Source organism: Tasmannia lanceolata, unplaced genomic scaffold (genome assembly GCF_043159265.1).
Source record: "Tasmannia lanceolata isolate RefF3 unplaced genomic scaffold, GAP_Taslan_0.1 ptg000002l, whole genome shotgun sequence".
Lineage (NCBI taxonomy): Eukaryota > Viridiplantae > Streptophyta > Magnoliopsida > Canellales > Winteraceae > Tasmannia > Tasmannia lanceolata.
In genome coordinates, this window is record NW_027518679.1 from 17,598,600 (window position 1) to 17,624,148 (window position 25,549).

Below are 25,549 nucleotides of genomic sequence, written 5' to 3' on the forward strand. Positions count from 1 at the left end.
AGATCCTATACATTTAGCTGTAACATGCATGTATTTGCACACCAGAATTTAGACACCCATTAGGCATGTCACTTATAACCTAGTTTTGCTTAGGCGACACTTCTTTCATTTCCTTTATGTGTGCTTATTATTTATCTCCAAGACATGCATGATTAGATAGACGTCTTCTCGGAGATATTGATTCCCATTTCATATGACTTTTGCCCAAAATTCTTCAAAATCATTAAGTAAATGACATAAGAGACCAGGTGCTTGCACTTGGGCGGATGAGGTGCTCTTCAGACCTTCCGAATTCGTAACCAGGCACGAACCCTCTTTTATATCTCTGGTTATCCATTGCAACAGAGCATAGTATGGGATCCTTGGCCCACTTCCTTGGATGGCGACTCTTCTTTGTTTAAGGTACGCCTCGAATCTGGGCTAGTCCCCGAATCGAGAGGTATCTCACCCTTTGTATCGCCACTCATGCTGTGAGAGGCAATTCTTCTTTCGAGAGTTCCTTGGTAGAGCTCTCCATTCACGTGGATGATCGTGAGACTTAGAGTGTGGGCCCCGCGCACCGCCTCTCTCTCGGATCAGGGTCCACACATCCTTAGGGGACTTGCTCAGTCCAAGTAGCATACCCCTCCTTTGTATATAGGAAACTTGCCCAGTCTCATGAGATGTTCACGTCATTTGTGTCTCAGAGACAAGCCTTGTCTCGCGTAGAGAGTTTCCCATTTAAGAGGTTTACCTAGCCTCATGTTAGAGTGGCCCCATCTTCTAGCGAGTCTTTGAGTCGTTTTTGCCCTTATTTAGGTAGTGTTAATAGCGAGTCTTTGACTTATTTGCCTTCTCTTTTGGTAGTGCTATTAGAGAGTCCCTGACTCATTTGCACCCCTTCCTTTAGTGTTTTAGTTAGAAGTTTATCCTTTAGAGTTGTTATCATTCATCTTGGTTAGAGACTAACTCAGTCTTATTAGAGCTTTGCTTATTTGGAATCTTAGATCATTTTCATTGTTCTTGAGACGTTTGTTTACTTGTTTGTGGATTGTTACATCTTGTTTTGAGATACTAGTTTGTTGGTTTGGGGTTTCCCCTTTACCCTAAGGGTTTTACCCTAGGGTGTTGCATTGTGTGTTCCCTTTGGCCTTTGACCAAAAGGGTGAAAACATTTAAAATTTTAAAATCCATAAACCATTGAAATCTTAAAATCACAAGAGCATTGAAATCATTTAAAATCCCAAAAACATCAGAAATTTAAAACATCTAAAAACATTTGAAAATTTCAAAAACATTTGAAAATCTTTAAAATTCAAAAATATTTGGAAGCGTTAAAGTTTTAGTGGTAATTAGGAGAGTTCGTTCCGAACTACGTTGGCTTGATCCCTTCCACAGGGTACGTAGTGCAGCTTGGGATCCACATCCCAGGTCCAGCCAAACCTTTAAAAATAAATTTGTCAAACCTTCAAAAAATACAAAGTTTCTTCAAAACTTTTTCAAAAGATCTTCCCCTAGAGTTAGGAGTCTGTCTTAGCTGTTTGATGTGTTTTAGAGTTGGGAGACTGTCGTGATTTGTATTGATATGGTATGTCCTGTCGTGTGAGTGTCCCCTAGAGTTAGGAGGCTTCGAGTCGATCGGTTAGACATTTAGTCGAACCGATGGCTAGACTAGGAAGCATATAGTTAGCCCATGATTTTCATTATGTTGCACAGCTTAGATACACATAGGATGTAGGGCCCACCTGCATTAGCTTAAGGCTAATCAACTTGCATTAGTTAGGACATATAGGGAGTCCTAAAAACTACAATTCACCTGAACTTAAGCAATCGTGTAAAAAACTTTAAAAATCAGTCGAGTCTAGTGGATTGAGTCTAAGATAGCGGTTCTAGATGGTTAGGCATCGTAGTTTAGAATAGGTCATCGAACTACGTTGACTCCGATTCTTTCCGAGGCTGGGATACGTAGAGCAGCTGGGATGGACAGCCATCTTGGTCCGAGTCAAGTCCTGCATTAGAGTTTTAGGATTTGTCTTGTCTAGTCATGTATAGAATTGATTTGTGTTTTATATTTTGATGTGTTTTCTTACTTTCTTGTACTGATACTATACTTTTAGCTGTAGCATGCATGTGTATGTCCACCAGAACTTAGACACGCATTAGGCATGTCACTCATAACCTAGCTTTGCTTAGGTGACACATTTTTCATTTCATTTTGTGTATGCTTATTTCTTTATCCTCAGGAAATGCATGCTTAGGTAGATGACTCCTGAGAATTGTTCCTATTTCATATGATTTTCGCCCGAAACTCTTCGAGGTTAATAATAAATGGCACAAGAAACCAAGTGCTTGCACTCAGACGAATTGGGGGTGCTCTTCAGACCTTCTCCATTCGTAATCAGGCACGAACCTATTCATTTCTAGTTATCCATGGTATACAGAGCCTATTTTGTAGAAGGATCCATGGCCGTATACCATGGATGGCGACTCTGAGTTTGTTTAGGTACGTTTCGAATCCGGACTTGTTCCCGAATCGAGAAGTATCTCTTTTATATCGCCACTCGTGCTATGCTATGAGGGTGGCATCTGTTTCGAGAGTTCCTTGGTAGAGCTCTCCTTCACACGTGGATGGTCCAAGAGGCCGCTGGGGGCTCGTCCCCGACCTCTCTCCCGGATCGGGGTCCACAGTCTATATTAAGGAAAGCCGTCTTTAGATCCATTTGATGCATAACATACTGCTCAATAGATGCCGAAGCAAGAAGAATTCTTATCGTAGACAAATGACAGACCGGTGAGTAAACATCAAAGTAGTCTATCCCACTGACTTGAGTATAGCCCTTAGCTATTAAACGTGCTTTAAACTGAGCTATTGATCCATCAGGATTTAACTTCTTCAAAATCCACTTACAGCCCACAGTGTTAGCCCCGTTTGGCAAATCGACTAGCTGCCAAGTTGTATTGTGTAACAAGAGCTCATTTCATCATCAATGGCTTCTGCCCATAACAAAGAGTCCCTAGATCTTATCGCTTCCTTATAAAATGATGGATCATTCTCTAAATGGTAGGTCACAAAGTTCTCACCAAAGTTCTTGGGTACTCTATCTCATGTAGAAACTCTTAAAGGTTCTGATTCAGAAATTAATGTAGGACGGGTGTCAGAAATATTCTGTTCAGACTCTACATGCAATTCTGTAACCATCTCAGTATCGCCAGGTATGGTCAAACTATGATCTCTGAGAAATTTATTCTCAAAGAATACTGCATCTCTAGATTCTATAACCATATTGGTAGATAGATCCAAAAATCGATCAACAGCATTATCTTCTGCACCACCTAGATAAACACAAGTGTTGGTTCTAGGTCCTACCTTAGGTCTCCTAGGGTTTTGTATCATCACATAAACAATACAGCCGCAAGTCTTAAAAGTGTCATATTTACAAGGATGTTTATGCCATAACTCATAAGGAGTAGAGGTCAACTTAGAGTGTGGTACTCTATTCAAACTGCTTCTCCCCAATAGCTAGTAGGCATGCCGGCTGTCAAAAATATGGAGTTTAACATTTCAGTTAACGTCATGTTCTTACGTTCAGCTATGCCATTAGATTGAGGCGAGTAAAGAACAATAGTTTCAAGGATTATGCCCTGAGAGGCACATAATTCCTTGAACTATGTCATAGTGTATTATCCTCCTCCATCACTCCTAAGTCTCTTAATTTTTAAGTTCAATTGATTTTCAACTCGATTCTTGAAAATTTTAAATTTATCAAAAGCTTCATCTTTCGATTTTAGGAGATAAATATGACAATATCTAAAAAATCGCCTGTAAAAGTGATTAAATACTTCCGACCACCTTGAGTAGTAAAACTTTTAAACTCACAAAGGTCAGAATGTGTTAACTCAAGAAGTTGTGTGCTTCTAGAAATCGAATGAAAAGGTTTTCTAGTAATTTTAGTTTAGGCACACACTTCACATCTGTGAAATCTAATCGATGTATCTAAAGGTATATTATAAATTTTAGTAAGTTGAACCATTTTCCTATAGTTCACATGTCCTAATCTATTATGTAACAACTTAGGATCAATAAGAGTTGAACTAAGCTAACTAGCGATTTCATTTGCTAAATTCAATCTATACATACCATCGATTAAGAAAGCACATCCAAAATAATAAGAGTTAACAGTTAAAGTTACTCTACCACCAAAAAAGAAGAACACATGCCAGTATTGTCTAAAAGACTAATAGAAATTAAATTCTTTTGAACAGCAGGAACTACTTTAACATTTTTAAAGTTAGTATTTTACCTAAAAAAAGGACCAGGTTCGCAGTTCCAGTGTGAGTCACATCTGCCTCGGCTCCACTAGCCATTATAACGGTCTTTTTCGCTCCAACAGCATCTGTAAGTAGTTTCTTCAAGTTGTAAACATGGCAGGTGGCTCATGTATCTAAACATGGCAGGTGTGTCAGATTTAGCCTTCTTAGGTTGTTTACAATCTGCTGCAAAGTGACCCCATTTCCCGCAGTTGTGGCACTTGCCCTTCTTTTTCTGAAAGATAGACTTTTTGGCCTCCAACTTGGGATGTTCACTTTTAGGTGAGTTGGATTTCTGAGGAAATTTCTTAGGATTTATTACAGTGTTAGCAGCAGATTATTGCTATCTAACCATCTCCAAGTTATTCCTGGCTCGATTCTCGTTTGAGATCATCCAATCCCACTTGCACCTTTTTTCGATACATTTCAGTTTTAAAAGAGTGTCATGCAGATGATAACTTATATATGATCGCACCCACAAGAAACGAATCACAGACAACAATTTTCTTATTATGTAATTTAGATCTCAAGTTCTCAAGATCAGTCACTTGAGGAGTGATTTCCTTGTCTTCTTGAAACTTGAAATCCATGAATTTGTCTACTAGATGGGTCTTGGACAATTCCTCCTCCTTCTTGAATTGAGCATCTAAGTTGTCTCAAATTTCTTTAGCAGTATTATATTTGCTATAGGTTTCTGCAAGACGGTCTGAAAGACAATTCAACAGGTAGTCTTTGCAGAAATCCTCATCTTTAAGCCATTGAGATTCATCAACTTCTTCATCCGTCTCAGCAAAGGTACTCAAAACAATGTAAAAACAATTCATATATTTTAGACCGAATTGAGTCTTTCGCTTCCATGAATTAAACTCAGACCCACCAAAGGATTGAAGTTTGACTATCTCAAACGGAATATAATTCTTTTCCATTGTACTATTTAAAGGAAAGTAAAAATTGGAAATAGTGCACCTGATTGGAGAGAATTCGACCAATAAGTATTGCTCCACAAGAATATGGCCCCAATAATTTGCACCAGCAAGATTCGGCAACAAGGGTTTGTACTCCACCAAAGCAATTCGGTCACCAAGATTTGCAGTGACAAGTTTGGATTCAGCCTGCAAGGTCCAAATTCCAATAACACCCAAATGCAAAAGTTGAATACCACCAAGTTTGGACTCAGCCAGCAAGATTCTCCCGAACAAAAAAGAACACCACCAAGGCTTTGTAATCAAAACCCACTTCAAAAGATCAAAACCCACTTCAAAAGAGATCAAAATTCGGGTGAGAGAAAGAGGCAGACGACTCTTTGGGGAGGATGAAACCCACGCCCAAAAGATTTTGAGGGATAAAACCCACGCCCAAAATCGTGTCCAAGCCGCAAATAAATCCCCACACCCAGATTGAGATCGAGATAGAGATACCTCTCGTCTGAGAATAATATATTATTTTCAGCAAAGTTTAAATCGTCCCTTCTTTTCCTTGATTCCAACGAGTGAAAAGGATATGAGAGTTGAAAAAAAAATGACACAAACATATGTCCGCTATCCTGTTCCTAGCAATGATTGTTCCAAACGTGGGTTGATCCAATTGTGTCTCTGTGTTAATACTTCGTGGGGGGATGGGGAAAAATCTCATGCAAGAGAGAGACAGACAACTCTTCTTTTGTGGGATGAAGGACGTCCCAAAATAAAAACCCAAAATAGTTTTAATGCTTCAAGATTGTTAGAGGTAATTAGGTCAAGCAAGAGGTTGCTTGAAGCATTACACCCAAGGTATCTAATTTGGAATACCTAGTTTGTTGCCTCCAGCCCCTATATATAGAGATACACTAGGGTTATTGACTGGTTAATGGACTCTAGCCCTTGTAGGCCCACTACACTGGTCCATTATCTTATTGGGCTTATATTAGAACATATATGGGTTATACTATATACCCAACATTTATTATGGCTACAAGTCAAAGTGTATTAAATGCACAACCATCCATTTCAGCCAATGGGGGCGCCCTTTCAGTCTATTTCTGCATGGGTGTCTTTCAGTTTAGAATATCTCTTATATAATACATACTAATTTAGTATACGACTATTACACTTATGATTTTGGTTTATGTGTTCGATCATTTCGGTCTCGGTTTCGATTGGGATGGAAAAGGAAACATTTCAATCATTTCATGCTAGTTTCTGTGGAAAGTTAAAACCCATGCTAGAACGCTGTAATAGACGGTCTAATTTGAAATGATTGTGACCGAGAAACTGGAAGTAGATCTAAAGAACACTCTGAATCTGATCCTACCGATAAGAGATTTGAATGGATTGTGACTAAGACATAGGTGGATCCGATCCATAGTAGATTTGGTGACACCCCCCCCCTCCCCCGCGCCCTCAAGTTTCTCTATCTCCCGCCTATTTCTCACAATTTGGCCCTATCAATATATCATGGAATATTTTTTCATGGTTGCCAAACATGGCCTTAATTGGAAATGTTTTTCAAAATATCAGTTTTCTTTGTAAAATCATAATCTCGTGACCAATTGAAATATACTTTACAAATTATATATATATATATATATATATATATATATATATATATATATATATATATATATATATATATATGAGGAAAATGATTGTACGCTCGATTGTACCTAAAGTTAGGTACGGTAGAGTGCCAAATCATATGGGTCCCCCATTTTTGGTGGGCATCTAAACCATTCATTTGCAAGGCCCCATCATAGATAGGGTGCATACCAAAAATCAGCTCCATAGGATCATCCTAACCCATCCATTTGTGGAGGCCAAAATGGACAGACAGTGTTTGTCCACAAATCTGCCCATTTTGCCCTCCAGTTTTGGAGGGGTTAGGATGATTTAATGGTGCTGATTTTTGGTATGCACCCTATCTATGATGGGGCCTTGCAAATGAATGGTTTAGATGCCCACCAAAAATGGAGGACCCATGTGATTTGGCACTCTACCGTACCTAACTTTAGGTACAGTTGAGCGTACAATCCTTTTCCTCTATATATATATATATAATATATATATATATATGAGGAAAAAGAGTGTGCGCTCAACCGCATCAAACCTCCATGCGCTTGAGGAGAGAGTCTATTCCTATTGGTTCTAGTAGTGGGCCCAGGCGGAGAAAAAAACAAAGAGAGTAGTGTTATCGAGGGTGCGTCACGAACGTACCCTCGACAGAAAACCCTAAATCGCAACTATCTCTCCCTTCCTCTTCCAAAATAGAAACGAAGAAAAAAATCTCCCCCTCCCCCTCCCCTTCCGCCCAAATCTCAGTTCCCCCTTCGGTGCAAATCACCGCTCCCCACCAGCCCTCTGCAAATCTCCTCTCCGGCCGCCCCTAAGGTTAGTTTGTTTCTAACTTTACTCTCTTTTTTCTCTTTTTTTTGCTGCAAATGATGTGCAAATCATGTATGGAGAGGGTTTCATCTCTTTTTTTTCGAACTGTAAGACGGTTTTATCTGTTTTTAAGAGGGTTTCATCTGCAAATCTTTTTCCTAAGTTTAAAAGGGTTTTAAAGTTCATTCCTATGAAAAATTCGTTGAAGAAGAAGAGAGGCCTGGAAACCTCATCTTGAAATTTTGTGGATTTTTTTTTTTTGAAAAAAAACCTCATGATTTTCAGCATTAGTCATTCCTTGAAGAAATTTGTCAAGATTAAGGACATTTTTTGGGGTCATTTGAATTCCAGCTACTATGTTTGCATGTGACGTTCTACTAATGGAGTTTACATATGCCTTCTAATGTCGTTGCATGTTGGGAAAGGCAATTGCATGCATTAGAAATCCATTGCATGAGCATAGGATTGGAATTTTTTTCTCTAGATCAGTCATTGGAATTTGCCATTTCAAGAATGAATTTTCTGGACTTGAGGTGATTGGCTAATGTTCTTAAAGGGAAACATTTCAGCTTTGGATTCTCATTGTGTGAATTTCAACCATTAGAATTACAGCATTATGTGTATTGCGGCTCTTGCACAAAAAGAGTAGTTGAAATTGGCTCTGATCGCGTCCATCTAAAGGTACCCTCATGAAGACTTTTCAAAAACACATTGTGCCTTTACAAACTGTTTTTTTTAGTTTGCATGTCTGAGGCTCCGTCACTCAGTTCACTTGTTCAGGCTTGCAAGAATCCCTCATGACCAAACCTTGTTAAACTTCATCTTCTCTCTAATTTTGAAATTGGATAGTTATAGGCTTTCTGAAACACATCCATTTGTGAACCATTTATGTATTGTTTCTGAAGTGGCCTCTATATCCTTGTTGGCTGTTGTTTCATTTGGAAAGAGAACTAGCTCTCCTACAATAGAACAAAACAACCTTGCTAGTATATGTCTTCTTGGATGAGAAATTATAGAAATTTTGTCCTTTTTAACAGTGGAGTCCAAAGTCTGAGATGAATTGGATTCTTTGATTTGCTTATGGCACTGCCACCATGCTAATTTCTACGGATCGAACATTCTGAGCATTGCCACTTCAATGCGTTGATGTAGCTAATTGCTCAATGGGGCTATGCGGAATTTTATTTATTTTTGCTGATATTCACAATCTATTAATGAAAGCACCCAAAAAAAAGGAACTAGTAGTTTATCAATATATGTTAGCAGATTCTTCAACAAGCACATGAGTAAATATAGCATACTACAATGGTTGGCGCCCTCTTGGCTTTATTTTTGTGATTGAGTAATTATATGTAGACTAACTTGGCAACACATTCACCAACACATTGCTGGATGGTATTTGTTTGCTGACTCCACCTTTTTGTTTTATTGAATTATGTAGATGTGTTGATGAATGTGTTGCCGAGTTAGTCTAGATCTAGCATTACATTAAGGTGGTGTATTTTAATGTATTAGATCCTTCAGCCTTATTAAAATTCATTTCTTGGTGAAATATAGCATAGTTTTGTAGAATAAGTCTATCAGCTATATTCTTTGTTGTACTTTGCTCGGCGTTGGGAAAGTTGCTTGGTGTTGGGATTTCCTTTTTGTTGCTGTCTTAGTGAAAAACTAAAAATATCAAAATATGATGGTGCTAACTGCTGATATCATTTCCCTTTTATTGTTTGCTTTTAAAGTTTAGTATTATTCGAGTGGGATGGCTGAAGTCTCGAATAGTAGTTTGTTGACATGGATCAATGGGTTGGAAAATGTCGAATTCATTAATCTTGGCATAGTGGGCCTATGCAGCTTACACAATATTGCCTCTGTCAGTGTTGATCGGGGTTTGATTCGGGCTGCAATAACATTTTGGGATCCTAACATCCATGTGTTTTGTTTTGGAATGCAAAAGCTTTGTCCTACTCATGAAGATATTTGCACGATGCTCGGCATTTCCTATGATGGTCCTATGTTCAAGCTTACATTCAAGGACGGCTATGATAATGCACTGAGCCACTTGATTGGCTTGCCAAAGAAATCTCTAAGTTACTACCGTGATTCGAGTAGTAACTTCCTTCCTAAGCTAGTACAAGCTTTTTTCAGCTAATACAAGCCTTGATCAGAAGTATCGTCGCTGCAGTCACAATGCCTTAACACTATGCATATATTCAGTTTATCTCTTTCTGGGTCGATCAGAGTCATCAGACTTGATCCCTTTATATTTTGTAGACTTGGTTGATAAAGTTTGTAAACGTGCAAATCTAGCACCTACTGTCTTGGCCGAACTTTTTGATAGCCTAGATACTGCTCGCCTGTCTCCACAATCTGACTTCCTAGGAAGTTCCATCATTCTTTATGTAAGTATCAAATTATTTATGAAACAATGCTTGTATGATTTGCTTGATTATGGATAATTATTCCCGACTTCCGTTTTTTATTTAGGTCTGGTAAGTAGATTACGAATTTTGGATCCACCACCTTTGTCGAGATCGAGTCCCTGGATGAGGAGTTTTAATACTAGGGAGGTGTTGGTTTCATTCAATAGCCACAACAGTTGGGATATATGGCTTCAGGGTCGTCGATTCCCTCTGCAGTTCTTGAGACTTTTGGTCACAACGGCATTCGTATAATGGGTTTCAAGAGCACTTCCTTTTACCTCCCTCAGTGGATCCTACGATAGTACTATGGAGCCCAACATCACACAACTACAATGAATGTTACGGTGGCGGACTCCTTTCGTCCTCAGCCCTAGAACATGAGGATAGTGAGTGCGATTGCTAAAGATTGGAATTGGCGATCCATTGTCGCCCTTGGAGAGGAAAACACCTCCGCCCAGGGAGAGGTCAGAGACTATTTCTGGGAATGGTTTGGGACTGGTGAGTCAAGTGATGCTTCTGGGAGCGGTGCGAGGGGTTGATTGATCATTGTTGTCAATTAGGTCTATGTATTGTGGTTAACGATTATTAGGTCTATGTAATGGTTAATTACAATGTTCTATTAATAAGATTATGAAACAGTTTATTACGGATTGTACAATTATTGTTCTTATGTAATGGGTTGTTAACGTAGTAGTCTTTATAATTTTCAGATTGTTATATTAATATACAATGGAAATAGCATACTCGTCCAATGTAAAATACCCTCGGGAATTCCCACGTAAGACGGTCTGTTGGATATTCTAATAGATTCAACACTGCGCACGGGATACCCAACCCTGAGCCTACCCTTGAGCGTACTTGTCCAATGCAAAATACCCTCGGGAATTCCCACATAAGACGGTCTGTTGGATAGTCCAATAGATTCTACACTGCGCACGGGATACCCAACCCTAAGCGTACCCTTGCAACCCTACTTTAAGACACACACAGTACAAAATAACCATAATTTTTTACCATTTCTTATTATGCTAATGGGCCATGTCTATGTTGTATTTTTAGGTATAAAAAATGGATCCATCTATTGACGAAGTAGATGCAAATGGTTTAATTGAGTTTGACGATGGGTTTAATCTCAATGATGATAATTTAGTATGGGATGAGAATATAATTGAGGTTAATGATGGGGTGAATCTCAATGATGATGATCTAGTATGGAAGGCTATTGATGGGAAAGACGGAGATGAGGGTTGTAGTCATACAGTTAATACTCCCAACGAGGTTGCCGGTGATGATAGTATTGTGAATAAGCCATTTGAGGATTAGGTTTTTCAAACTTGGGAAGCTGCATATGAGTTCTACAATGCTTATGCTTATGGGCCCACATTGTTTGGGTGATCTAAACCATTTTTTTGATAGGCCCTCACATAGATAGGGTGTGCCCAAAAAATTAGCTCCATTGGATGATCCCACCCCTTCAAACTGTGGAGGCAAAAATGGACAGATTTGTGAAGGTTTTTACACGTCCATTTTTGCCTCCACAAATCGTAGGGTTGGGATGATCCTACGGAGCTGATTTTTTGGGCACACCCTATCTATATGAGGGCCCATCAAATGAATGGTTTGCATCACCGAAACAATGTGCGGCCCAAGGTATTTTAAGGCGTCGATGTAGCTAAGTTAGCTACACTTCTCTCTCTCTCTCTCTCTCTCTCTCTCTCTCTATATATATATATATATATATATATACACACACACACACTAGTAAAAACACCCGTGCGATGCACGGGGTGAGAAAAATATAATTGGTTAATCACTTTCCCATTTGATGCGGTGGAGTATTTCACACTCATGCTTTGATAGGTGGGTCTCACGCACCATCTATAGCCAAACCCATGCATTTGAGTGGGACCCGGAATATTTTGAAAGGTGGTCGAAATCCGTAGTATTATATACTAAACGAATACGTTCTGTTTTAAAAAATAATCGGGTTCGTCAATATTTTGAAAGGCATCTTGAATCTGTAGTATTATGTAATATGCTCACAAAAATCCGTGGTATTATGTAACATATGTAACCAATCCGTAATTTTGCAAAGAAAAAACGTCACTATGTTGACTTTGTCCACTTTTTTATTACGAAAGCATAAAGGAGGGGGTAGGATTGAAATTATGTGGCTTTAATGGGTGCCTTTGTTGAAAAGCATAAAGGAGGGGTAGGATTGAAAATATGTGGGTTAAATGGGTGCCTTTGTTAAAAAAAGTCAAAAAAAAGTGATGTCTAATTCTCATAGAATTTTGGGAGAAATTCAAATAATTCTCTCATTTTCTCTTCTGCTATATATATATACTAGTAAAAAACCCGTGCGATGCACGGGCCAACAAAGAACTGTACGGACCACGTCATAGGTTGATCCAAACCGTCCATGTGATGGAACACAACATAAATAGGTTGTGCCCCAAAAATCATTTCCATAGGCTGATCCTAGCCCTCCAATCTATAGATGTTTCCATAATTCCTCTTAAATTGGATGGTCAAGATCACCCTATAGATTTTTTTATTAAAAAACCATAAAGGAGGGGGGTAAGATCGAAATTATACGGCTTTAATGGGTGCCTTTGTTAAAAGCATAAAGGAGGGGGTAGGATTGAAATTATATGATTTAATGGGTGCCTTTGTTAAAAGCATAAAGGAGGGGGTAGGATTGAAATTATATGAGTTGAATGGGTGCATTTCTTCAAAAAAGTCAAAAAATGTGACGTGTAATTCTTGCGTAATTTTCCAAAAAATAGAAAAAACTCTCTTCTTTTCATCCCGTGTCCAAAATGGACGTGGACGTTTATATGTGTCCAAAATGGGTACCACAAGGCACCACAAAACGAAGTTCTAGGATGACCCTTTGGTGCTGATTTTTTGGGCACACCCTATCTATGTTAGGACCTATCAAATGAATGCTTTGGATCATCCAAACAACGTGGGCCCACTGTGTTTTTTTAAAGGGAGGAGTAGATAAGCTTATCTAGGGGAGAGACTAGAGACAGTTTCCTCATATATATATATATATATATATATATATATATATATATATATATATATATATATATATATATATACTAGTACAAATAAACAGAATTCTCTTGATTAGAATGCCAAAAAGAAACAAATGAGATATGAATAGAAAATGGTAGAAAAGACACTATCATTGTAATCTCTCGAAAAGCAAGATAAAAAAAATTAAAAAGGAAAAGACGAAACAATACCAGAGGCCCCCGCCCCCAACAAAGAATCCATAGTTGATGCTAGAAAGTGGACAACCAAGAACATGAAAGGACATTGAGAAGGCCCAAATAAAAACAAAAAACCAAAAGATAGTAATAATAATAAAGAAAGAGCAAAAAACTCGTCATTAGCATTTATTAATCAGTGTGAAGAAAAAAAATTTCACTTAAGATAACTGATATTGAGCATTAGGCAAAGATAATTGAGGGGAAATGGAATGGGCGTACCCATAAGAAACACGTGGGATCGACGAGGCGACGGAGAGAAACGAAAATGGTATTAAAGATAATTTTGATGCACTAAACATCTATAGCAAGGCATAGCCAATAAACAATTTGGATCAATGAAGAAATAGACCCGAGTTGTACTTCTAGCCCATATGGTTCGAAACATGTCGCCGAACTTGTTCAGGGCAGAAATTGAATTCCAGTGAGACACAAAAAAAAAATGTTAAAACACAAAGTATACTGACTTTAGTTAAGAGAAACTAATAGTAACCCTCTATTTGCAGCTCAGTAATGTAATGCGCAGTCGGCTTGAGAAGGTGCTTGTGAGGAGAAATTTATTCATTTACTAATGATGCAACACTAACCCTGATATTAATAATGTTGTTGCCCCTCTAAATGTTGGATGCATTACAAAAAGGATGAGATTAAAATTTTGAAGCCAAATACAATGCAGGGACACCCAACAACCAAAACAGTATGATCCCCTGGCCGGAACACATGAATCATCAGCATTAAAAGTAGTTATTAGTTATGTGCCAAAATAGCCTTCAGATCCTCTCTATCGGGTTTTTCATCTTCACCACTGGTCCCAAGTCCCACAGCATGCTAATTTTTCTTCAGCCCTGGGCTTTTGATAAATTACCCCACTCTTTTATTAGGAGACTTCCCACGAGAAAACCAAACACCTTTCTATGACAGTGTTATGATTGATCTTATCCCTAATAGTTGTAAACAATCAAAACCTGCAATAGTACTTGTGCGGGATAGCTTGTCCCAAAATGAAATGGCACCTTGGTGATTGACCCAGTATTGTGAGCAAAGACACAATACAGAAATTCGTTATGATCAGATTATTCAAATTCAAAGCTTCTTAAGAAATCTGAAAAGTTCAGCATCTTAGTTAAATTCGAAAACCAAATGTTCGTTCCAAAACAAATCAACTAAGACACATTCATAATTCGTCATCCAAACCTACCAAATCTCTGTAGAGCACTCGAAGAAAATAGGGGGAAAAGCTTCATATAATGGATCCAGCTATAAATAAAGGGAAAAAAACATAAGTCGCTGGAATTATGACTAAAAAAGATGAGGGTACCATATTCTTTCATTTTTTTCTCCTTTTTTTGTGGAATTGCAACTTTTTGTGCACGGCTTTCTTCATTTCCTATTTATTTTAGGACTCTCCCTTACTCCACTCCGTAACAACTTTGTATTAGTTATTCTCTTATTGTTGCTGAGAAAAGCAGGTAAATTCCATCTTAATTAAACTATAATTGATGCATCTTATGTGTGACATTTCTTCTCATTTTTTTGTCCTGATTAATGCACACTCCGATTCCAATTTTTGGCTGAATGAACTTGCAGAAGTCCTATATTAGTAGAAGAGCTAAAACATAATGGTAATAAAGAAGGAATAATGAAGTATGACAAACCCATAATTAACCACAGTAGTTTTTTTTTCTAAAGAGTACTTAACCACAGTTAGTTAATATCCATATAATAATCCATATAATAATGATCAAAAGAGTGAAAGAAATGAGACCACAGTAGTTAGTATCCATATAATGATCAAAAGAGTGAGAGAGAGTGAAAGAAAAGAGACCACGGTAGTTAATAACTTAATATCCATATAATGATCAAAAGAGTGAAAGACAAGAGACCATAGTAGTTAATATCCATATAATGATCAAAAGAGTAAAATAAAAGATCTCCTGTACTGACTTGTCAAAATTAAACACTATCCTTTGTATTTCTAACTCAAACCAAGAACACTAAAAAACGTCACAATGAGCCTCTAAATTTTCGTTACAACGCCAAAGTTTATAAGAGTCTATTGTATATTGTAAAAAGACCACTTGATTGGTTACCCAAAAATAAGGTAAAAAGATCACTTAATTTGTGACCTAAACTGGTCCTATAAGAACTTAATCCTGCATTGAAGACCATATCCTTGTCTATGGAACCTCATTAATGTTATTACAAACCAGTTTGTACTAATCGTATACATTGTCACAATCAATCGGTTATTCATTGCAATCACGACCATCAATTTCAACAAAGCAAGCCTTTTTCGGTCTCTCCCTTTTTAATATATTCAGATACCATTCAAAAAAAAAAATAAATTCAACAAAGCTAGGCAATTTGCAAAAAAAGTTGGAATTAGAGGGTATTTTGCAATCTGATATAGCACACATGGAAAATAGGCAGGTCATAAACCGAATATAAAACAAAAAAAAACTGAATCTGTCACGCCCCCAAGCCACACACATACGCATACATATTCACATCAAAAGGCTTAAGGGTGCGACAACGCCGTACACCTGCATATCAAGCTTCACAAGCGTACAAGGCTAGCAAAGCAAATATCAAAACCACCGCAATAATCTAAATAATCAAATTTAAATGTCTTACATTCATCCAATGATCACATCTCAATTTCTTTCCAAATCTCTCATCTAACCCAATATCCCTAACAATACTCACTCTCTAAAGAATGCAAAGCACTAAAATAACAAAATCAGAAATTAGGGTCATTCCTGCGCCTCCATGAGGATCAAACTCTGAAATGATAATATAACCACAGTCAGCTGAAAAGCTCAGTACATAATAATGCACTACAAAAGTGGGGTCATTGCATGCTACAAAGGAAGCGTTTACGAATAACTGAAAAGGATTTAAGCCACAAGTGAAGTAATTAACGCAAGTTCAATATTGAGGAGTAAGGTTCATAAAGGCACATGTCAAAGTGTCACAACTAAAGAGTCACACTGTTCAAAATATCAAAGGCCAATAATGAATAAAGTAGACACAAGCTACACAAGGCATGGGTAATCACAAGAGCAATAGCTTAGAAGCAAAGTTCATAAAAGATGTCTCATAGTGTAACAACGAAGGGAGTCACAAGTTCAGAGGGTCACAGAAGGAAAACTCATATAGGTACGATAACACCCCGAGATCATCGGCTTAGTCCAATAAGCAAGCTATTGTCACCCCGACTGCTAACGGGTCTAAAAAGCGAGTTATTGCTTCACGGATGTCGGAACTAGTTCCTAGGTTCACATACCTGTCTACAGGACCAACATTTATCCCCCATTGGCGGGATCACAGTTCTTATGTTCACATATAGGCTAATGTCTATGCCCCACTGGCGGGGGTCTTTTCTGAGTTCACATAACCTAAGCCTCTCAATAGGTGTTCAAAGTTCACACAGCTAAAAGAAGGTGTTCAAAGTTCACATAGTCCAAAAGGAGGTGTTCACAGTTCAAAGTGAGTGTTTCACATTAGTTCCAAAGTGGATTCATATAGTAGAGGATGTCTGATAGTTCAAAGATTCATATAATTAGAAAAACTGAAAGGGGCCCAAATTATTCCATCTGAAATATGTACTAGATAACAGGGTTCAATGGAGTTCATATGACATTCAAAGATAGTAATTCACATGGATTTTTCATAAGGTTGTCAATGTGGATGGTCACACAGTGATCAAAGTTCAAAAGTGTGAAGGAATCACAAATGAGTTTTCATAAAAGTTTCATATATTGGGAAAAGCATTCACTGTAAGTCTCTTTGTCTTAAGATTCAATAGATTTCAAACAATAACGGAATTAGCATGCAAGACCCAAGTTAAGTCTAAAGTTTATCAATGGCTCCAAAAATTCAGAGAATTTGGAATTCACAATCAACAATGGCATATTGTTCGAAAGGTAAATCGCAGCACTAAAGTAGTACGAAATTACGTACCTTAAAATCGTACTACTTCCCTTTTTATAATCACCTACAATCAAAAGTACGAATATTTCCATGAGTCTTATTGCTAATTTCACTCGTATTAGGCATATGCATATTCCTACTAACACGAGACACCCTTTGGTGCCTCTTTGGGAAAGAATCGGCAAACCGTCATAAGGTTCTTCTTAGTATTTTGGGATTATCATCATTATAAAGTTTTCAAAACCTCTCGGAACTATTTTTAACATAAAATACTCATTTCCAGCATGTCCGTAGAGTACAAGAGCATCGAAAATGGACGAGAAACAAATAAGTTATGAATTTCTGAAGTTTTTGAACTACCGGGGGAAAACTGTCGCGCAGGACGTCCGGAAATCCCTCTGATTACAGACGGACGTCCGCCACATGCGCGGACCCGGTTTTCCCCGAAGCGCGATTTTTCACCGTTTTTTGACTAAAAAGGTCATAACTCATTCGTTTGACATCCGATTCGTGCATGGTTAGATCCGTTGGACTCGTAACGACGAGAGGAATCCATCTAATCCAATTCCATACTCGAAAACTCTCAGATCTAATTATAAAAATTAATCAAATCTTTTTAGGGATCGATTTGAACCCTAACTATATTTCTAAAATTAAAGTTCTCTTAGGGATCCAAGAATTCATCCTTTAAACCAATCATACACCAAGTTCTAATCGATTTAAACTTTACCAAAGCCTATCAATCTTGTTTTTAGTTTGTATCAAACGAAGAATACTCCAAGTTCTTATCCGGATTTGCGGTTGAAGGCTCTACGATTGCTTCTCCAATTTCTTGGTCTTGACCTTCTTCTCTTTCAATTGGGTTTTCTCTTTCTTTTAGGGCTACAAAAGAGATTAGGGTTTCTTAATGGTTGTAAAATTTTCCTTAAGAGGTTATTTATAGGCTTTGTAAAGAAGCCCTAATTCTAATTAAATTCTTGATGACCGAAATACCCTTGATTAAAAAGGGGGGACGAATTTTAAAGGAAGGGGTAAATTCAGGTATTTACAGCATCTATACGGATATAAAATTACCAAATCAAATTTCAGAAACCTAGTAGATGGCTGTCAGAACTGGAGGGAGCAATTAAATAATAGCAAAACAACATACAACTTATCAACCAAGAAAAATAAATAAGCTGGATCAATCCTAATCAAATTTTACTTATGATAATATCCCTCTAAATTAACCAAAACCACACTATTGCTATATATAAATCATGGGAAGAAGTAATAGCAATTAAGGCCCTGTTTGGATTGCAAGAATTGTTTGGAAAAGAAAATTGTTTCATTCTTGGCTCACTTTTGCAGCAGAGAACCGCAAGGGTATGAATTATCCTAGAGGGGTTGCGAATAAATCATCGCCCGATAAAATCTGCCAAAAACCGCCATGTTAGATGAAAGCAGATGAATAAAATAAAATCTGGTAAAAAGTGAGATTGAGAAAGACGAATAGAGAGAGAGGGGGGAGGGGAGGGAAGGGAAGAGTATTCATAGTAAAAAAAATTACAGCAGAAAAACTTTTTTTTTATCATCTGGAGCCAAACCCTAGAATCGAAAAGAAGAAGAATCTGGATTCAAACCCTAAAATAGGAAAAAAGATGGGGAAATGGACAAATACCACAGCTCAAACGCTAGCCTCGCCAGGTGGGGTTCCACCACCACCGCTAGCCGCGGCCTCCACAGTCATGGGGTTTTGGGATGAGAAAGTTCAAGAAATATTCCACGGTCTGGGGGAGAGAGAGAGAGAGAGAGAGAGAGAGAGAGAGAGAGAGAGAGAGAGAGAGAGAGAGAGAGAGAGAGAGAGGGAGATGAAATTGTTTGTCGTTTAGAGGAGGTGGAGGAGGATGATAATTGATAAAATCATAGATAAAAATCTGCTTTTCATTTTCATGTACGGCTATAAAAAAGATCTCTGACGTTTGAGAGAAGGATGTATTTGCCGATTTTGTCCACTGCTATATACAGTAACTATATAGTTGGAAATGAGGCAAAGGTCATTGAAGGAGAATTTAGAAGAATAGCAGATGTAATTGTCTAATGCTGATATGTAATTCCCAAATAAAAAGAAAAGAAATTCCTTTTTCCTCTAGCTATATAATAGTAGATATATATATATATATATATATATATATATATATATATATATATATATATATATATATATATATATGAGGAAAGTGAAGCTACACCACCGGTGTAGCTAACTTAGCTACACCGCCGGCTTAAAATACAATGGGCGCACATTGTTTTGGTAATCCAAAGAATTCATTTGATTGGCCCTCACATAGATAGGGTGTCCACCAAAAATCAGCTCCATAGGATCATCCCAACCCTTCAAACTGTTGAGGCAAAAATGGACAAATTTGTGAAGGTTTTTACACGTCCATTTTTGCCTCCACAAATCGTAGGGTTGGGATGATCCTGTGGAGCTGATTTTTGGTGGACACCCTATCTATGTGAGGGCCAATCAAATGAATTCTTTGGATCACCAAAACAATGTGGGCCCATTGTATTTTAAGCCGGCGGTGTAGCTTCACTTTCCTCTATATATATATATATATATATATATATATATATATATATATATATATATATATATATATATATCTGTTCAACAAATAGATGGCAGTTCCATCTATCAATATCTATGGTCTTGGACCATCAATAATGATTTTTCCTTAGAGTTCGGACACTTGATCGACCCACTTACTTCTATTATGTCAATACTAATCACTACTGTCGGAATCATGGTTCTTATTTATAGTGACAAGTATATGTCTCAATTGTTATTACGATTCATTTGATGGATTTATTAGTCCATCAAATCGTAGGAATATGTGATTCATCAGAAAAAGGCATTATAGCTACTTTTTTCTGTATAACAGGATAACCCCCGGAGGGGGAATGAATCCCTACACCTAACCGTTCCGCCCCCTATGAATTATGCCCCTTCACGGGAGGTTACCTTCGCTACACTCGCCATTGGGCAACCTTAGGGTTGTTAATGCCAGTTGTTGTTCTCCCTAAAGCAAGCTAGCGGGGCTTAGTCAATCTAGTCGCGGGTTGCCTAACTCGAACAACTTACTCATAACCAAAAACTAGCTACTTGTCTTGTCCGAAGGCAAGGCAGGAAGGATGGTTGGTATACACACACACACACACACACACACACACACACACACACACACACACAAGTAAAAAACCCCGTGCGATGCACGGGCCGACAAAGAACTGTACGGACCACATCATAGGTTGATCCAAACCGTCCATGTGATGGAACACAACATCAATAGGTTGTGCCCGTAAAATCATTTCCATAGGCTGATCCTAGCCCTCCAATCTATAGAGGTGTCCATAATTAAAAAAACATAAAGGAGGGGGGTAGGATTGAAATTATGTGGCTTTAATGAGTGCCTTTGTTAAAAAGCATAAAGGAGGGGGTAGGATTGAAAATATAAGAGAAAATATATTTTTGGATTGAAGGAAACCGCAACTCCAAAGGAAAAGATAAGCTAAATCTTTGTTTGATTCAATGGCGTGAGATGAATCAACTTTACAGAAGACAATTAGTCCACTATTCAAATGTCCAAATCAACCAAAAGAGGGAAGAGGGATCGGTTTCGGGTAATCAAATCATTATAACATATATAATCATAATCTAAGAATAACGTAAAACATACACTCCATTGGATTTTTGACGGTCGTCCTAATAAATGATAACCCATGAAATAATTAAAACCGAATCCAATGGAGTAGAAGGTGATGGGTGAGCATACGTTGATTGAATCATAGGAAACGAACTTATGAGCGAGATAATCAATGGGCTATAACTATATAAGGCTGTCTACGGTGATGATTGGTGTTTCGACGGAAGCGTCTACGGTGTTTACCAACATGCTCTGAAATCCAAGGAAGAAATGAAAGAAGATACGTAAAATACTCGAGTAGAACACAAGTAAAAGCATTACATGTTTATGATATCGAGTTGTTGAACCAAAGTTGTTAACAAAAAATATTATAGTAGTTTTTCACGTAATGTGAAAATTCTGAACATTAGCATCTTACTGACATCAAATTATAATAAATCCTTTGAAAAGTAAATCGTTTGATGTCATTCCAATAGAGCCTGAAAAATTAAAATTAAAATTAAAACAGAGTTAGCAAATAAAATATTAATTAAGAAAACCAAGCATGAATGTTCAAATTCACATGTCAACATTGTTAAATTACAAAATGAAGAAAAACTGAAGCAGGGAAAATATATTCAATGTACTTATGAGTAGTGATTTACAATATGAAGTGATGGCTACTTATTGGTGAATCCCAGTATGATTGGGATGTCAATAGACTATAACATGAAAAAGGGATATCATTTATGAAGTAGAAAATTTTCAATTAGATGTCTGAAAGTAGCTATCCCATTAGCAAAATGTACTAAGCACTCACATTCTATCGCATTAGAACTTACAGTTTTATGAATCTGCATATTTGACTCTTGAGCATCATTTCCTGTCAAATAACATCTAAGCATACATAAGGTTGCATAAAAAATGATCTATGCGTTCTAAAAATGACCGAGAAGCTTGAAGGCTTTGGCATTGCAAAACATAATGTTACAAAAATATCCAAGGAATGAGAGAATCATGCCTTGGACCTGTTTCTTTTGGATAAATTATTGGAGAATCCTAGTATAATTGAGATGTCAATAGACTGTAACATGAAAAAGGGAAATCATTTATGCAGTAGAAAATTTTCAATTTGATGTTTGAAAGTAGTTATCCCATTGGCAAAATGTACTAAACACTCACATTCTATCACATTAAAACTTACAGCTTTATGAATCTGCATATTTGACTTCTGAGCATCATTTCTTGTCAAATAACATCCAAGTATACATAAGGTTGGGAACACTTTCTTTTCTAATTGATGTAAAAGAACAAAAGATAGCATAGAAGTGTAAATTTTCAAAAAGTCATCAGGAAACCAAACCCCACGGCAACATTTGGGTTGTATGGACAATTCGAGATTTGAGGAGGAGCTGCCTAAGAAGAGGTGAGTAGAAATATTTTAATGAACAAAAAGTGAAATACCGGCAAAAGCCAAAAAGGGAAAGAATTAAACAAAAATTTATGACTAAAGAGCAACAAATAGGTTTTGGGTGTCTTAAGTGATGCTTAAGAGATTTAAAAGAATCTGAAACGGAGAAAATGTAGTGGAGTGGCATCCTACAAAAGGTTGAGAGATGGAAAATAATGCTCCAATGAAAAAAAAAAATGGCAAGGAAGAAAAAACAAAATGTAAAAAATATTAAGTGAATTATTTGTAAATGTAAAACTATTAGAATATAAATGAGAAGACAACATGTGCACCACACGTCGCGGTAAAAAAATATCAAGCCCAAGAATAAAGACAATGCAAAACCATAAACATGCATGTGTAGGGAGATGAAATATCCATCACTTCACCGATAATTCCAGTGACCTTTATTTGTCTATTCATAAGAAAAAAATTATTTCTAGAAAAAAGGTCAATAGTAGGGGGTGGACTTGAAGTCACTTTTAAGAAAATGATGGCATAGAGCCGGCATTTCATTGCATAGGGCCCTGCTCGTTTATGATTATGACAGCCAATTGTGAGTGCCAAACTAATAATTGGACTCATAGTTATGTATAAATTTGACTTCATCAATCTGTTTGGCACCCACAATCGGTTGTCATAATATTTTACGAACATGGCATATAGCAATCACCAATGTGAAAGGCAAAACCTAAAGTACATTTCTTCCCGCCATGTGTTCTCTGAGTTCCATTTACATTTTCAACTTCATGAAAAGCAAGCAGAACATCATGGTTATAACAGCCAAAATCATAGTAGCCCAAATTCGAAACCCAGAAACTGTGTTTTCCCACAAAATGAAAGAAAACAATTGTCATGTCCTTAGCTGATGCATCAATACATCCAAGAAATTGGTTGAAATCAATATAAGCTTAGCACAGATAAATTGACACAAAATACACGCTTGGAAGAATACAGTTGTCACAGGCTTCCAATAAAAAAAATGTAATATAAAGCTCTAAAATTATATCTTGGAAATTCAAGGATGGCACAATTATTATAAATTTCTTAAGAAAGAAGGTACCAAACAAATAACGACAAAGGTTAAGAGATTCTGAAAGAGTGTGTACAAACGTTTACAATACACAACTCCCTAAAAACTATTGAGGCTCGCAAAATTCCACTGTCAAACCTCAAATCAAAGACAAAACAAACAATAAGTTTGATGAAGTGCATGTAAGAAACAAACCATGTGAACCCCTGAGATTACATACCCAATAATTATAGTCATCCATATCATTTCGTCTCTGTTATTCATTTCATCTAAACTAATTAATGGATGATAAACTTAGATTTTCATCTAAACTAATTAAAATAATTTATTTAAAGAAATACAAAGATGAACCCATTTCCAGAACTGAAAGAGCTTCACAGAAAGTTGAGCGATTTGGGGAAAATGGGGTAGAACTTTAGAAGACATTAAAAAGGAAAAACTTTGACAAAAAATTGGTTGAGGAATTTTATGACGTGTTTGATAGCAAATTATCACCTGGGCTTTTAATCTTTAATCTTATCGATAGCTTGTGGGTTCATCATCATTATCAATCTTTTTCATAGCTCTAGGATGCCATCATTCCAATTTTCCAAAATAAAGCAGATACAAAAGGAGTAAAACATTAGATTGGAAAAGATGGGCAGATAATGTGAATTCGCGAATCTTACAGAGAAAGTTAGTATTCAAAATTCGTATTAAAAACACAGAGGATACAAAAACCTAAGAAAATAAAGGAATCGCAGAGAGAATTGGGAAAAGTGTTGAGGAAACCCTAACCTTGGTAACTAAAGCTGTGGAGGCGTAGGTCTTGCAAAGGGGATCGATGGGCGGTAAAACTAAGTGGGTTAGGGTTTGGAAAATTGTAGAGAGAGAGAGATGAGGAATAAAAAACGATTTACCTGTAGGGAAGATTTTCAGCGCCAAAATTCTAGAGAGAGAGCCATCGAGTCTCTCTTGAGTTGTGATAGAAAGAGGGAGAGAAATCCAGAAGAAGACAATAGTATACAAAAATATCTCTGACGATAGAGAGGACATGCGCTAGAAAGTAATTGATAAAAAGTAGCGAAATTGGGAGGGACGATTTTACCCATAATAGAGATAGAGAGAGAGACGTGCAGATTGAGATGGAGGAGGAATTGTCAAATTGTAGAAGGGTAGATGGATAGAATGGAAAGGCTGGGACGTGTTAAATCGAGAGAGAGTGAGAGGCGGTGGAGACTATACGATAGAGAGATGTGTGGAGATTTAAAAGCATGTGGTAAAGTCATTTACAATCTTATATATATGAATTATTAAGGGGCTGAATGGTAAAAGCATGTGAGAGAGAATGAAGGAGAAAAATCGAGGGTTAATAAAAAAAATCTCTTTTTCCAGTTCCTATATTGTACTAGATTAGATTAGATATATAAATTCCTTCATAAAAGACAACAGCTTGAGGGAGAATGTTTTTTAATTTGTTCTTCACATCACCCGCCCCTCACATTGCCCATATTCTGTCGTTTTGTCCCTCTCCGGGCACTTGCTTTGTACAAGGATTATTTAATAGGTTCGAAATCTAGGGCATGATCAATGGCTGAATAGTTTGGATCACTTACCGCATCTACGGTGGAGATCGAGTTAAGTTTTACCTCATACTCAGGATGGTGGGCCTGGCATGTCTTATCTATGTGGGGAATTGGAAACAAGAAAGTCACTTTTACTCTCTACACTTAATAATCTGATCCGTTTCATAAGGCAGCCATAAGCCCCCCTCAAATGCCATCGGGAACATCATGATTGAATGATTCTAGGCCCTTGATCTATCAAGCCTCGTTTAGGGTACGCCCAAGATAAGCTAAACCGTTGATTTTTGTACACCTCTATCTCACGCATGGGATCTCCATTTGGAGTGGGTCCCAGACCATATGGTTCACCTCATGATTTTCTATAAGATCAACGGTCTTGATCTCACGTATATGCCTACCAATGCTCCCTTATAGCACCCCAAAACCTGCCTTTAACCAATGATCATAAAAGTGACTTTCTGCTTAGTCCTTTTAGTTATCAGGGTGAAGAAAGTAAAGTGTGACAATTCTATCTTTCAATAAATCTTGGGGAGTTCTAAACTGAAGGGCGCACTTGCAA

General features: G+C 37.3%; 1 protein-coding gene across 18 annotated transcripts; it reads right to left on the reverse strand.

The window, feature by feature from the left end:
* Positions 1-15,927: 15,927 nt before the first annotated feature.
* LOC143881737 (uncharacterized) lies at positions 15,928-24,653 on the reverse strand. Of its 18 annotated transcripts, XM_077385461.1 has the most exons (8): positions 24,203-24,653; positions 23,921-23,990; positions 22,305-22,358; positions 22,147-22,186; positions 21,763-21,839; positions 18,064-18,156; positions 17,305-17,338; positions 16,108-16,124 (listed from the first exon to the last, which is right to left on the reverse strand). In XM_077385461.1, exons 4-8 carry the CDS (start codon positions 22,182-22,184, stop codon positions 16,118-16,120), a joined length of 249 nt encoding a protein of 82 aa, XP_077241576.1. In that variant the 5' UTR covers positions 22,185-22,186; positions 22,305-22,358; positions 23,921-23,990; positions 24,203-24,653; the 3' UTR covers positions 16,108-16,117. The 18 variants fall into 18 exon arrangements, 9 of the variants coding, with proteins under 9 accessions (XP_077241372.1, XP_077241576.1, XP_077241717.1 ...); XM_077385602.1 differs by lacking the exon at positions 23,921-23,990 and having other exon boundaries at positions 22,305-22,354; positions 24,325-24,653; XM_077385105.1 differs by lacking the exon at positions 23,921-23,990 and having other exon boundaries at positions 24,325-24,653.
* Between the last annotated feature and the right edge of the window lie 896 nt (positions 24,654-25,549).